General features: G+C 40.9%; 1 protein-coding gene across 1 annotated transcript in view; it reads left to right on the plus strand.

Moving 5' to 3' along the window:
- The window catches only part of SCUBE1 (signal peptide, CUB domain and EGF like domain containing 1), a 209,385-nt gene that overhangs the window by 40,292 nt on the left and 153,448 nt on the right, over nt 1-15,645 (plus strand). The window contains exon 4 of the mRNA XM_074872168.1: nt 14,559-14,693. Within this exon, the coding sequence (XP_074728269.1) occupies nt 14,559-14,693 (135 nt within the window). The remainder of the gene's footprint in view (nt 1-14,558; nt 14,694-15,645) is intronic.

The raw sequence follows: 15,645 nt of genomic DNA on the forward strand, positions 1-15,645 counted from the left end.
CATGAAGGGGGAGGAGAGTTGCAAGTGTATAAGAAATCATTTCTAAAGCTCCCAGATGTAAAATGTCGAGAAGTGGTACATAACTCATTTAGGATTGCATAATCACTGGTATGATTAAAGAGATCAATGACTTCCTTTTAATTTGGTTTTATTTTTCTTCCTCTCCAGACAGCTGTGCACAATGTGTTGCTTGCTTGAACTCCAAACCAATGCATCTATTACTGATGTTTATTTTTCTATGTTTCCCATAGATTCAAATAGATTTTATTTTCTTTTAATGTGAACATTTTTTAAAATAAAACTAAACTGGTTTTGGAAAGTTGTTTTTAGTTTCATAAAAACAAATATTTTAAAGAGAAGCTAAAAAATGGTCCATTTTCTTGGTTTTCTTTGTCCTTCTTTCTATCTGCCGGTTTTCCTTGTCCTTCTTTCCTAATTTCAGGAGAGTATTAGGTGAGCCGGCAGGTAAGTATTGTCCTCCTCTAGCACGTCAGCAGGGCCTCTAATAATATTATCAGTCATAAATTCTCTTCCCGATTTTCATGGTTGCTAATCTTAAGCTCCTTGGCAGACAGAGGAGGGTTGACTACACCCAATAGCCTTCTTTTCATAACTCTTCATTTTTATTAAAACGTATGTAAAATTACGGTCTTTTTGTAGAGAAAGTTATTAATCTAAATCTTGAAGCTCTTGCTCATTTCTAGTGATTCCAGTGAGAGCTTTGCTTGAGCAGAACTTCAGGACTTGGCTCTGATTTTGTCTTAAGAGGAGGAGGCCAGACTCCCAAATGGGGGCTCTGTGGTTGAGCAGCAAGGATCTGTTCTAAATATGAGGGGCCCAGGCCCAAGATGGGAATGGGGCCCTATATATTTACAGGCAGGATGAAAAGTGTTGAAATGCAAGGTTTAACAATAGATGTACCTCTGTGTTTTAAACCTTTATGCATTCTGTATTTCTGCAAACGATGACTGGCAGTGATTGGGTCCTCGGAGCGTAATAAGAACCTTGGGATTAGAGGACCCCTGCAAATGGAGGCCCCGAGGTATGAAGCTACTGAACCTCTGCCAGACAAGCTGCAGTGGGTGCATGCACAAAAATCCACACTGCAAATTGCACAACTAACTGAATTTTAGCGATGAATGCATTCTTCCAGGATGAAAAACTTAAGTGTGGTTTTTTTTAAAGGCCTTTGTTTTTCAGATGCAAGCCTAAATGACAAAGAAAGTTACTTTCCGATATGTTTCTTCGGCAAACTAGTTTTTACTGTATTACTGTTTTCAGATCTTTTATCTGTCTTGCTTGTTCTATGTATTAGATTAATGATAACAGCTGTGATTCATCACAGCAATTTAAGTATCGAGGTACAGTGGCGCGCACCAGATTCTGTAACACATACTACTACTCCGCAATGCCTTCTGCTAGCTGATGAGCAGGTGCTGAGCGAGTAGGAATAGCTGGGATGATAATGAAATGTTCTAGAGACAATTCTGTGGTAGATGTTTACATACAACTTCTGGGTACCTGTGTTTACTTTTGTTACTTGGTTGCCCGCATCTTGTGAGAGTCTTCATGGTGCAAGTGGTAGCAGACAGACACAGAAATAAGTTAAATCTCTCTTTCAAGATGGGATTATAATATGTTAGTTCTGATGATCTTCCTCTCCTAAACCTCAGATTTAGTTTTATGGCATCTGGTACCTGTAGGAATTTCCAGACTCTGAGCCATTGCAGCCTCCTCTCTTCGTGGCAGGTTCCATGATGGAGGGATGAGAATCGTTATCATGGTATTTGCATACAAATTTGAAAAACATTTGACAACCAAGAAGTCAAGCCCTACGTTTCTGTAAAGCTTATGAAGCCCTCAAATTAAGAATCACTTCCTTTAAATGTCATAGCCAGCGCTTCAGCTGATAGAGTGTAAATGTCTGCGTATAAGCCATCTATCTACTCACCTTGGAGTCACTAGAGAAATAGGTGTTTTGTGTGTGTGCCTGCACACCTCCTACAGTGTCTATTTACTGTAGCTCCGATGAAGTGCTACCTCTTTGTTCACAGATGTAGTCCCATGGACTCCAGTTAATCAACACCTTTGAAAATGGGATTGTTGCTGTTAGGCATTTGGAGCCCCAAATTGGAGACTGATTTTGAAAATACTTCCACATTCACTCTGCAAATCTAATAAAAATATGGAATTTTCATTGTGGTTGATGGCAAGGCCTCTGATACCCAGCCCTCTCTGAAGCTAGGAGCTGAACACACTGCTTTTCTTATCCTGCTTCTTCTATTTCTGTATCTGAAAGTTTACCCCTTCGAAAGTACTCTAATGTTTGGGCACCCCACATTAATCTTCTGAGTTCAAATGAGATATAACTTTCTTTACATGTTAATTTGCCATGTTTGCTTTCTTAAGCCAATGTGATCTGAGAAGTACCAAAACCAGTACCAGTATAAATCAACATAGGCCCAAGGTTTTTGTGAAGTATGGGGAAATCATCAAAAGTGTAGAATAAATCTTGATCGCTGTCAACTATGAAGTTAGATTCTCAGACTGTCATAATAAATTAAGAAACTGGGAGCTATGTGACAGCAGCATCAATCTCAGTCTCTTGTTTCTGCAAGTCTTCTTGTTGTCTGAGTCTTGTCTTTTTTTTTTTTTTTTTTTAATACTTACTCCCTGGAGGAGGTAATCAATCATAGTAAAGGTTTCTCTGCATGGAACACTCAGGAAAGTAAAGAATAATCAGCTTAGAGTGTGAAGTTAATATGTATAAGTTAAATCAGTTAAATCCCATAGGGATGCTCTTATTTTGTCTGATATGGCTGTGTCTTATAAGGTTCAGCAAAGTCAGAGTTTTATTCTGCATTATTTATTCTCATCCTTACCGCTTTCTCTTGTTTGTATTAGTTTCGTGTACTTTCTCATAATAGCATATTTCTAAGCCAGTGTGGCCTATGTTGATGTATACCTTAAGAGAAAAACTATAGAATATTATTAAAATTAACCAAAGCCATGGGAGCCACATTGTGTTTAGCACTTACTTAAAGCGAGGGAGAAGGTGTTTTCACCTGAGGGTGCAGGATTTCAGCCCATAATGGGTGTGTTTACCAGTCAGATGTGTATGGCATTCAGGCCTTCCTTCATGGAGGGGTGACTTTGTCAGTCCCAGAAGCTACATAGATCCAGTTAAAGCACTGGGTTTATACGGGTTACAAAAAGCCATCAGACAAGGTGGAAAGCAGTCTGGGCTCTGATTTCAGATATAGTCACTGTCATTATACTCTGCTCAGAATGCAGTCAGTTCTTGGCAGGGCTGCCTTATGATAAACAACATGATTTATAGAGTCAAGAAATAGCCATCAGAAAGAATGGCTGCTGGGTAGTTGCTTACTGTATTAGAAGATGAAATAAACCTCTTTTCTCTGGTACTCATCCATGCTGGAAAAGGTTGGTAGGGAATTTGCTTGTTCAGTAGATTCCAGGGTCTCAGCTTTCTGTAGTGCCCTGCTTTTGCTCTCAAATACCTGCCATTAATTTCTGCATCTTGTCGTTATCCTTTTGACTTCAATGTACAGTGTGTAAACTTGAAAGTTTGAATCAAACTACAAGACCAAGATAGAGGATTATTTTTACTGCTTCCATTACCTTCTGCAAACTTCAATCCAGATCAGTCTCACGTATCTCAAAATATTCCGTGTGTACACGTTCCTTACCAGAGTTGTATCAGAGCGCAAGATGTAGTTTTGCATAAAATAGGGGCAGGAAGGAATGTGGACTAGTTGATGGCAGCATATTTCAATATGATTTTGTGATGACTGTAGCCAACATCTAAATAATAACAACTACTCATTAATTAAAACATTAATTGAAAAGTCACTGGATATGCTTTACATGAATGAGCGTTTAGAGAATACAGAAGGTTTAGGATTAAAGCAAAATTGATGATTATCAGGCCTTATGGGTAGAAATGTTTGGAAACAATTGAAATACATCCTTTGTTAAATAAGACTGGAGTGGACATCAGGTATTGTGCTGTAGGACAGGAGCAGAAATTAGAGTCAAGGCAAAGTTTTTCCCCTCCATCTTAGCAAAAGAAAACTGTAACTGAAGAGAAGGTTGCTACAGCAATGAATATTGGGCTATAGTACAGCCTCCTCACCAGAGTGGTTCTACTGTAGTTAAAACAGAATGGAAGTAGAATTACAGTGTGTAAAAGAATGGAACGTGTATTTGTTGAATTTATTTAGACTCTTGCTCTGCAGCAGAGGACAAGATTTCTGTGGCAAGGCCTTGAAAGTTAGCCTTACTTTGAAAATTGTGAATATAAAATTTTATAGTTCTTCATGGGGAAAAAAGTGTAATTCTTTTTTAATTGTAGGGTACACCGAGCAGTTTTTCATGCTATTTTTTTCTTGTGTTAGCTATTGTATCAGACAACATACTAAGCAGAGAAAACTCACAGGTGAGATTTTTTTATAATTCTTTTCAACAAAATAAGCTTGAATGGGAAAGAACTACATTTTTCTACAAGTTTCTTTTTCTCCTAGAGATTGTCTCCAGCATAATGTGTTTAAAAGTGTACAAGCAACTTGAAAGTGAGGTGATGTATTTTTGTGTATCTGAATCAACAAAGAAAATTCCTAAAGTGATTTTCTGCAAGTATTCCTAGTGCATTTCTATCATGACCAATACAGGCTGAAAAAGTTTCCACTATTGATAGCTTATACTGTTATGTTGAAGTACCAGAGTAATATTTTTCAGATACATGTTAGCAAATAGAGTAGCAATATTTCAGTATTACCTTCTGAAAAACACTTCTTGCAGTTCAATATCATGAGTATGTACATTGGTATATTTAGACCTAACTGGGGAGCTTGAATGATTTCCTTTGAAAAAGTTGAGCAACTTCATTTATTTAATCATTCCCATTGTTTATTTTGAAGGCAGAACTAAGAAACTGCTTCTGAAATTAGTCAGAGACACAATAAAAATTACCAGTATGACAGCAAAGAATGAGTTCTGGATCCCACTAGTGATTTATAGTGACAAATGTGGAGCTGCACTTCCAGGGCAGAGAGCCAGACTTTTGTCGCGTGACTTAGGGATCATTTAGGGTTTGGTTATATCAGGTGCTAAGCACCCCGGTCCCAGGGCATCAAAACTTCTATGCGCAGACCAGATACGAGTCACAGTATCTGCTGCCTGTGCAGCTGCAGTGCTTTCTTTAATAGGCCTGAGACTCTCTATATGCCACCGACTGTTATTCAGTACTTACAGAAACCTCTGAAACTACCCATATGAACATCTTAGGGAAGTCTAAGAGACTTGATGTTACTCACTTTAAAAATAACTGGAAAAACTCCTAACTATAAATTCAGTATCGATTAGACTCTGAAGGGGGACCACAGGCTCAGCCTGTTAATGACTGCGCATTGAAAGAATGTGAAAACTCATTCTTGTGCTCTGAAATGACACGAATATCTGGGGTATGGCCTGAGTTTTGCCTTGAGTGTTTGAATTTGAAATCAGAACTCAAAGAAGAACTCTAGGAATCTGAGCTCCAAATGAAAAGGTTCCAACAAGGGTCCACTTTGTAATTTCACACAGGCTACATGTCTGAGTGGGACTTGAGGGACTTCAGGTTGGAGAATTTGTCAGTGGACGGGCAGTCCATTTGCCTTAATATGTAAATAGCTTTCCCTCTGACTTAAGCTTCTGTATAACCGACATCAGATATCTTAGAGTAAAAGGTAAGAAGACTTCTGGTGGAGTAAGTCGCCCATAGAAAGCTCTGCGTGATTCCTGTCACTTACAGATTAACTTGTGCATGAAACACAAGGTTTTCTCTCTTATATAGGTACTTAACCTGTCTGCAACTGCAAAGTGAGTAGAGGCATTAACCTCAGATATTGGACACTGATAGCAGAAGGCCATGACTCTAAGTACTTTGCTTTAAGAAAAAATGCACACCGTTATCTAGCCATTATAGAAATCCATGTATGTGTTCCCAGGTGCTGGTGAGAAGAGTATACAGCTCTAGTGAATTTTATGGGGAAGGTGGGGATGAGGCCATTGTTTGGGTTGATTTATTTGGGGTTCTTTGTTTGTTTTGGCTTTACACTACCATGCCAGCTCCAAACTTACTAAATTCATCCCTTCTTTACGTAGTTCTGGCGTTCCTGAAGTCACGTTTTTCTGACATTGTTGCTTTTTGTTGATAATTCCCAGCACTCCTGCTGAAGGGCAGTGCTGCGCTCTCTCTAAGAGGTGCATGTGGCTGACGGTGTTGATCTGTTGAGCTGTGTAGCACTGACACAACTTACTGCAGCTTGTACATCCTAATGGGTGGCTGCTGCTTAGCTGGGGCGCGGGTGTCTGACTGTTTCCTAAGGCTGTTTTCTTAAAACCAGGTACTCAAAACCAACCAGCCAACCAGTTCAGCTGGTACTGTGCACCATAGCATAACTAGGTTGAGTATTGCTGTTCTGTATTAAAAAGAAATTAGTGTTTACTGTAAGATCTTGAATATCTTTCAGGAATTTCTGTCAAGAGAAATCAGAGAAGAGATTTCTGGGTTTTGTGTTACTCCTGTTTAGGAGAGTGGAAATGCTGAACTAGTTTCCCAGATGGCATAAGTGCCCGTTTGCCCAAACATTTTGTGCCAAATGAAGCATTGATTCAGCGAAGATGTACTTCCTGAAACTATTCAGGAACTGAGGTTGCATTTATAAAATGCTTTTCACCAGTGGAGATACTTTCAGGAAAATTGAATTGTTTTGATATGACCTACAGGAGGAATTTCAGCTTCCGAAACATTTTCAGTGTTTGCCTGTTCCCCAGAAGTTTAATGAGTAGATATGTGCCTGACTAAGCCAATGTTTTTCAACTCCTGGTATAGTTCTCTTTTCAGTTTGTGGAAGGTTGTGCTTCAGACTGTGCCATTTCTTCCACTTGTGGACTTCAGGTATTACTGATACAGAGAGTAAGAACGACTTCATAGCTTACTGGATGCTGCAGAGCTTAGGTTAAAATCCCTCATCTGAATCTGGAGTCCCCTAACTGTGTTACTGATAGGTAACAAAGCAAATCATTAACTTAGCCATTTCCTTGGCTTTTTTTACCAGAGCTCAGGAGCAAAATGCTTCATGTTACATAGATCTGGAAAACGTTACCAATTTGAGATGAAAATATTGTTTTGTTTTTCATGTCAAGTTACATGGTTTGTTTGACCCACAGCAAAATCTTTTTCATTTTTGTGAGAAAAAAGTCAAAACAAACAAGCAAGCAGTTTTGAGTTAACCCAAACCAGATTTTTCTGATCCTAGCAGGGTCAGTGAGTAGATGTAAGAGGAAGCAGGTATAAGCATTAGTTATCCTGAAAGAAAGATAGAGAATACTGCTTCAGTTGAATCTGCAGCAGTTAATGATGCTGCAGAGAATGCCCAGGGGCAAGACAAAGTAAGGGGCGTTGTGATAATAGACTGGATAATTTACTCGACCTCTCCCAAGTTTTTCCTTCAGCTGATCAGGACTGCTGCTTGTTTGCATCTGTAATTAGCTTCCCTCCTAGTTTATGGAGGACTGTGAATCCAGCCCTGCAGTGTGGAGTGCCCTGCGTGCGGCTTAGATGTGAGTGGGAGCTGCACGCTTACGGCTAATGGGGCTGAGGCTGTCTGAGCCACACAGCAAGAGCTTTGTGCCAAGGTGGAGCCTGCTGGCCCTCCCAGGAGAGTGGCACTGTAGGTGAAAAGAAGCTGGTTCAAGTTCATACGAAACTGGTTTAAAGCCCTGTATCAGAAGAATGGATAACTTCATTAAAAAATAATTGATTTGGAACTCTGTTGTGTTTAGGCACTGTTGTCAGGAGGCCACCATGTGTATGTGTCTCTATAAAAGAGCGAGGGGATAGAAGCTACAGTGAAGATGGCACGTTAAGGAGCTTGGATGTTTATTTTGGAAATGCTGAAAGCCACAGAAAGGGTTTTGGTGTCTTAAAAGGACAGACAGTGGTGCCCAGTTGTTTAAGAAAGGAATAAACAAGTGACGTCAAGAGACTTGAACTTGATGCCACGTTCCTGCAACGTCGGTGGGGCTGTTCGCTGCAGCTCCGCGGATGGGCAGGGTCCCATGCAGCAGAGTTCAGCTCCTGCGGGAAGTGACCGTTCCCGATGCTATACACAGCAAAGAAGTCTGTTGCAACTGCATTTACGCTGTGTTTGTGTAGTGTGAAAGTTAAGGAATTCCACTGTGTGTCACAAAACAGCTACAGATGAAAGATTTTAAGCATTCCTTTCCAAGTTGCACGTGTCCGTGACTGTGCAGGCAAACGAGAAGCCTGGCCAGTGAGTGTTGAGGTGACAGCAGCCCCCTAAGAGATGGGGTTCTCTGGGACGGATCACGGGCGTCAGTTTAGGTGGTGTGTCCTTGTAGTAAGAGAAGGGTGGGTCTAGGGATCAGTTCATTGATTGGTTTAGAATGATGTTAGTATTCGTCACCCAAGAGCAACCTTGTGATTAGTACTTCATGTTTCTCTTCTGTAAAATGTGCTTTATTTTTCAGGGGAAGGTAATTTTTCACACTGTTTAAATATCTACTCCAGTAAACATTCACTGCCGTAGGATCTGGTTTTTTTGCAAGTGGATCTGTTCTCAGCAAGGGCTCTAGTGAGGAATTCTGTAACTGTAGTAGTGAATAAAGTACTGGATTCAAGGGTGGGGTGTTTTTTTTCCTTCACCAGATTTTTCAGTTTCTGAAAGAAGGGGACAAAAAGGCAGAATTCTCTCCTTATGCGCAAATAGTAGAAAATTTGGGCCCTGCTTTTAAATCCTTGGTGAGGTCTGATTTTAGAACTCCTGGAGATACAAATGCTGTGGATGTAGCTAGTGGTGTCTCTCTCTTCCAATATTTCCCTTGGCATGCTCGTATAAAGTTGGTCTAAGAAAGCTGGTTTAGCAGTTATTTCAGTTAGCGACGATTCCCGTGTCCATGGCCCCCTCAGCTGATGCAGTGTGTCACCTCCCTACCTTGACAGCATGTCACGGCTCGTAGGGCCATTCCAGCAGGAGCACCTGCCTGCAGCCTCTCATCTGACGCTGCTTCTTCACTCCCACATGCCAGATTTACTCTCTGGGCTTCCACACCTATCTTGAAATCAGATCTTCCCAGACACCCACTCCGATAGAGCATCATGGTACTTGGAGGGAATGGAATAGAGGAGTGAGAAGAGTATGTGCCAAATGTTGCTATCATTAAGGTCAGCTTCTAGAAATGAACACTTTTTGCTTTAAACATGATATACTGAAGTCATTTGAATTGTCTCTGTAATTATGATATTTGTGTATTGCTGTGCTGTAGGGCTCAAAATAAATGAGGTAGATGCTACGAGGCTGAGGGGGATTAGTAAGATCAAGAAAGATGCAGAAGAGGTGAGTAAGGAATGAATATTTACTGTTTCTCACAGTAAAGGGATTAGGGGGCGTTCAGATTATAAAGCAACATGTTTGAAATAAACAAAAGTATGTCTTTTTTTAATTAACTCATAATTAAATTGAAGAAGCAATTGCCCCGTCATATTGGGTTCAGAAGAGATTAAACAAATTCAGGCAGGAAAGACCCAGCAGGACAGTGATCTAGCAGGTGATTAGGAAGGTTAATAGGTACCTGATTGCTGAAAGCCGCAGGCAATGGTGCTGTCCCACCTCTACAGTCTTCTCCCCAGTGTCAAATACATGGCAGTGTCAAAGAGAGGATGCTGGGCTAGACATTCTTCTGGTATAAGAATAACTATGGCTACAGTAAATCCAGGAATGTGTTTTGTTTTGGTTTTTTTAAATGAGATTTTCAGCCAGCTTTCTGACTAGAAACATTCAGAACATAATGATTTTAAAATTCCAGAATCAGGCACCTGTATTTTCTGAGTTTGCAGTTGCTAATCATTTCTCTTACAAGTACAAGATATCCTCAGGGGTGTTTTGTTGCTGACATTTGAGGAAGGTCTGCATATTGGGATCAGTAGTTCATCACTCTGCACTGGTGTGATAGGTATCTTTGAAACTTTTGGAAGATTTCTCTAAGAGCATCTTGGAGAAAAGCTAGCAGGATCAGCTCTCTGCATCATAAGTCAAAGTCTCCAAAGAATCTTAATGCTATAGTAAGTGAATTGCACTGTGGCTCCCAAATGCTTTGGAGACTTTGAAGATGAGACTCAGATTTCTGAGAGGCTTAAGTGCTTCTGAAAATGCTGGTGTGAAGGAAGAATGTCAGAAGGAAGGAAGAGAAGATCATGGGAGGAAGTGGATAGTGGACATGCTGTTCTTGACACTGACTCTGTGGAGTGTTTCCACTCTCATATCTTCCTGCTTGTGGTTTTGGTTTCAGGTACCCTTAGCAGACCGTTCTCCCTGGTGGTGTCTGGAGAGGACACTCGATCAGAACAGCTTCTATAGGCCAAATACTGCAGGAAGCTCTGAGCCAGATCAGGGTGAAATACCAGTGGAGCTAGTTTGAAAAGTTCATCAGATAAATTAAATGAGAAACTGAAAACATTTGTTTATTTAATAAATAAAACATCCATCTTTATCAACTATAAGGTCTCCTACGCTTTGATACTGTTCCACACTACCGCTCGCTAGAGGATCTCATCTTACCAAGATACAGAACACAGGTTTGATTATGTGATGGCGGTGGGCCAAAAAGCTAGAGGTCTTATGCAAATTCAGATATGCTTTAATTTGCATAATGCTTCTGATATATAGATATATCTATATGTGTATGTATTTATGCATCTATTATCTCTCCTTCTCTTTTGAAAGATACTTCTCCTTTCCCAGCCTCTCCCTGAGCTGACTCTTCCCATATTCCTTCTTGTTCTTGGTGATGACTGGCCAATTTGAAGTCTGGGCCCCCATCTGCCTGGAAACATGGGTTGGTCACCCAGGTCTAAACTCTGTAGAAGCAATTCTAGCTCTTGTGTTGATTGTCACCTTAGCTACTTATTTGTGCTGGTAAGAGTGGTTAAGGGCTGTGGAAACTTGAGTTATTTCTAGAAATTTCCATCAGGGACTGTCTTTGGAAGACATAATCACAAGACAGTTCTTTGTGATGAGTGTTCCAGAGAATGGTTTAAGGACATTTATTCACTTTCTCCTAGTTTGTCCTCCTCTTTTTGAGGGTGAGGGTTGGAGCAGCCGTGTGGGATAACCACCTGAGCTCAGCGAGGTGAGACCCTTTTTCCACCCTTGGGTGAGTTTGGATTGTGTAGGCTTGCTGAAACCTTGCTCCAGCTTCCACCCTGGCATCATCAGTAGGATCTTGAGGCTCAGCACTCTCAGAAGCAGTGGATAATGTCCTCTTAGGAAGTCAGCACACCGTCGGTGGTGAGGCCGAGCTGGATGAAAGAACTTTTGCCAGATACAGCACAAAGGAAATGGATTTGAGTTTCTGTACACCAGCTTAGGGCAAGGGAGACCTGCTCCTGCTGCCTTGGGGCTGCTGTCCTCAGGGAGACAACCCTGGGTCTGGATAAGATGACTGGTGGTAGCTGATTTTGTGCAAAAGGTTGCTGAAGAAGACATGTCTGGTCAAAAAAAAAAAAAATTCCTTTTTATAAAGAGGAGAGTCATAAAGAAAGTGAGCTTTGTATTTGTGCTCAGTAAATCTTAAAAGTTTTAAAAATGGGTTTGGCTGGGGCTTAGAGAAGATATTTGAGCAAAGGGATTTTACCTCCTAAGTGACTCTTTTCCTGTATATAGAGTCAGGCCCTGGGGTGCAGGTCTCCAAACTGTCACACAGGGGGGGCAACGATTAAAGTTCCTGAGGATCCACCCTCAGTTTTTCAAGACAGCCATCAGCCCAGTTTGACATGTAGAGCCTCCAAAACTGGAGCCAGAAGAGCTCTGTTGAAAACCTGACTACTTATTTTGGTGTTTATGTGGAACTTAATCTCTAGAAAATCTGGCCCCAAATGCAATCTCACATATGCTGCGTTACCGCTGTTTACACATTCAGCTGTGTAACTTGAGCTGCATTGAACAAGAGTTGCACAAACAAGGAAAGGAAGAAAAAGCCCCTTTGGCAGCTATTTCATTTGTGAGCTTTGAAAAAATTCAGATATGTGAAGGAATTATTCTGCCAGATCTGCCAAGGCTTGAGCTCATTGAAGTTGATGGAGTTCTCTCTCCTAACTTCAGAAAACTTTTCTACCCCATTCTCTAAACTGGGTTAGTAATAGGCTGATCATAAAGTGATTTTATTGGAAAGAAAGTTTACCAAGTAAATAATTCAGTAAATATTTTCCAGGCAGCCATGTCCAATAGATTGCGTGGTATGGTGGATAATAAGCAATGCTGCCTTTTAAGAGTGCAGTAATACAAAGTGCTCCAAAGAGCCTGACCCTGGTGGGATTGAGGCCTGAGAAGAGAAGATGTTAATCCTCCACTACCAGGCCAAGATTTACTGGAAGGCATGTAGTATGGAAATAGAGATATAGTACTCCTAGATCCCAGCTGCTCCCTTTCTTCAACTCCTTCTCTTCATAAATGCATATTAAAATAATTTTGAGCCAAGTAATTGAAAACAATTGGAAGAAATTCCTTATAGTAAAAACTTTTAAAGCGTTTAAATTGTAATAACTTTTATTCCAGCATATGGATTTGGGGCTTGGTGTTAAATTGAGCTGTCTCTTTATGGAAGCGGTAAATCACGAGAATTTGCTATCAAGAGCAGAAAAAAAATGTTTATAAATCATTGCATTTGTTTCAGATTATTCATCAGAGTTGGAAGGCAATTGTTCAAGTTGCTTTGTGATACTATAAACAGAGCTCTGGGAAGGCTGCGTACTTTGTAGCAAAATTTTGGGGTTTGTACATGTACCAACTGAGAATTTTTCCTTCGGTAAGTGTTCAACTGATGTTCCAGAGAGGAGAATCTAGATTCCAGTGTGCTGTTTTGGAGGAACAGGTTTGAATTGGCACTAACAGGGCAGCAAGGTCTGCTGACTCACAGAGGAAGGGTCTCACCAAGTTGCCTTATTTATCATTCCTTATTGTACTGCAGTAGGCAAGGGAAGTCTTCTCTTCTGCTTTTCCTATGTGCTCCCAAACTGCTCTTATGGGCTTATGGAAAGGTTCAAATCTGGAAAGGAGCAAGAACTGAGGGTGGGGAGGATTTTGATACAGAAAATTGGAAGCAATAGTGCTCAACATTTCTTGGTAAATAAAAAAAGGAGAAGGACTGTCTCCACACTCACGTTGTAGTTCGAGACAGGAGGAGACTGCCTGGTTTCCCTGGGTGCTGCTGTAATTACCCTGGAGCTTTTTTTTTCTGTGAGAAAGAGCTGCAGTGTCTGTCCCATGAAGTGCAGGCAGCACACCAGCACAGGCAGCAGTAGCAGGCAGAGCTGCCAGAACTAGCCGCTGTTCCTGCATTAGTTACTGGCTGAGTTTCTGCAGCATTTCAGAGCTTCCTGGCGTTGCCTGCAGGAGTACTGGCAAGAGCAGCTTGGTTTTACCTTGGTGTATTGTGGCCAGTCCTGGAGGAATTAACTTCTGCAGGAGCTGTGCCAGGTCTTCTGAGGTTTTGAACGTTGTGGATCCTTTAGCTTTGTTGTGTTTTCCCCTGCCTCCAAAAATAAAATGAAAGCAAAACACACCAACTCAATTGCTGACATGTTGGCACATACTGTGAAGTAACTACCTAGTTGCAGAGTCTCCATAAAAGAGGAAAACATGTATTTTTCAGGTGGCAAGTTGCTTTTATCCAAAGAAAAAACAGAAAGTGGATATGATATACCTTTTATGAGCAAAACGGGAGAGTTGCAAGGTTGAATGTGGGTCAGATATCTTTTAGTGGCGGTGGTTTCCCAATGCTGAAACATATGTCTCTGTTAAACACAACAGCATAAAAACTTTTATGCCAAAGAGAGATGATGGGGGGTAAGCAGGGACCCTCAAAACAGCCAGTAGCTAATGCTGTCTTTGTGGTTTTTATATATTTGCCTATTAAAATGACAATACAGACATGGAACATTTAGATTTAAGAAGCCTTCTTTTCATTAAACAACATTAAACAAACTGACAAAGTAGGGGGTTATGACTCCAGTAATTGAAACATGCTGTTCTGTTCAAGACCAGAACTCTATAAAGACTCTTTTCACCCAGTAATGCCCTTTGTGTTTGCCTGCTACCCCTGCTAGAAATTACTGTAGGCCTGAAGTATGTCTTTCCAAGTGGAGTGGGAATGACAGGGTGCGACACCACACTTGGCAGATGGGGTCACAGCCTTTTTAGGACGTTAACATTCATTGTGCATTGGAAATCAATTTGCAGCTCAGAATGCATGGAGACTTAGCTGGACTCCCCTCCCCACTGGCTTTTTATGTTAACTTTAAACCTAGGATGCAGGAAAAAGAATTAGATGGATTAATTTGGATTAACTCTGATGGGGTTCGGGTAGTTTTCGTTAGCTTCATTTACAGTGTGCCTTTTTGTGGATTCCTTGCTCTTCTAGATATATATTCTGAATCTGTACATTATCTTGCATTTCTTTGTCCTTCTCTCTTCTAGATGTTGATGAGTGTCAGGATAACAATGGAGGGTGCCAGCAGATCTGTGTAAATACTATGGGCAGCTATGAATGTCAGTGCAAAGAGGGCTTTTTTCTGAGTGATAACCAGCACACCTGCATTCATCGCTCCATTGGTAAGTTGTCAGTGTGTAAATTGTGCTCTTTAGAATAACTGTGTTCAATCAGAAATCCACAAACTGTTTGGGGGGATTTTTTTTTTAATCCCTAGAGCTCCCAGAATCCTTTCACTGGTTGGTTGGAATTGACTGGTTCCTCTGCTATCCAAACTTGTAGCAGAGCCATAAATAAGACGGGAGACAAGGCTCTAGTTTGACACAGAAATTAGACTTCGCTCAAACAGCAGACTCTTTGGGCAGGCAGAGGCAGATTTGCAAAGAGCAACTTTCTGCTTCTGAGTTTCCAAGACTTAAAAGTTTCTCATCTGTTTATTGTATAATAGTTCACCTGTCTTCCACCTTAGAGAGCATGGTATCTTAAATCAAAATGAACAGCTTGTTGCTTCTGGAAGCTGTACAGGTTATGGTTTTTTGCCAGTTGTGTAACTCCTTGCTTCACTGCAGACTGATGATGGCTGATATTATATTGACACAGCGTTTTATTTAGGTTCAGTACCCTGTCTAGGGTGGATTGGAAAACTGCTCCTCTGTTGCCTATGCACTAGCAGTAGAAATAAGGAATCCCTGCAAAACTGTGATCCTTGTCTGCTGCTGATTTTGACTAGAATAAGCAGCTCTCCCTTTTCTATACGTGTCAGACATGGAAGACAAGTTTGAGTGGAAAGGGAGAAAGGAAAACAGCATAGCTATAAATCTTTGCAATTAAGTGGAGTCTTGATGTGCTTATTGCGAGTTGTAGTGACCCTGGCAGCACTGGGAATACATGCTAGCCAGCTCATTTACCCATGGGCACTACAGAATGACAAAGGAGCGAGATGAGTCTGGTGATCAACCATGTAAGCAGGCTGTAAATTTCAACAAGCCACACAAATGGTTCTGAACTATTTTAAGTCACTAAAATTAACTAGAAAATCCTACCTGAGCATAGAGTACGAATTGTAGTTGCTCT

This window comes from Strix uralensis, chromosome 5 (genome assembly GCF_047716275.1).
Source record: "Strix uralensis isolate ZFMK-TIS-50842 chromosome 5, bStrUra1, whole genome shotgun sequence".
In the NCBI taxonomy this organism is placed as follows: domain Eukaryota; kingdom Metazoa; phylum Chordata; class Aves; order Strigiformes; family Strigidae; genus Strix; species Strix uralensis.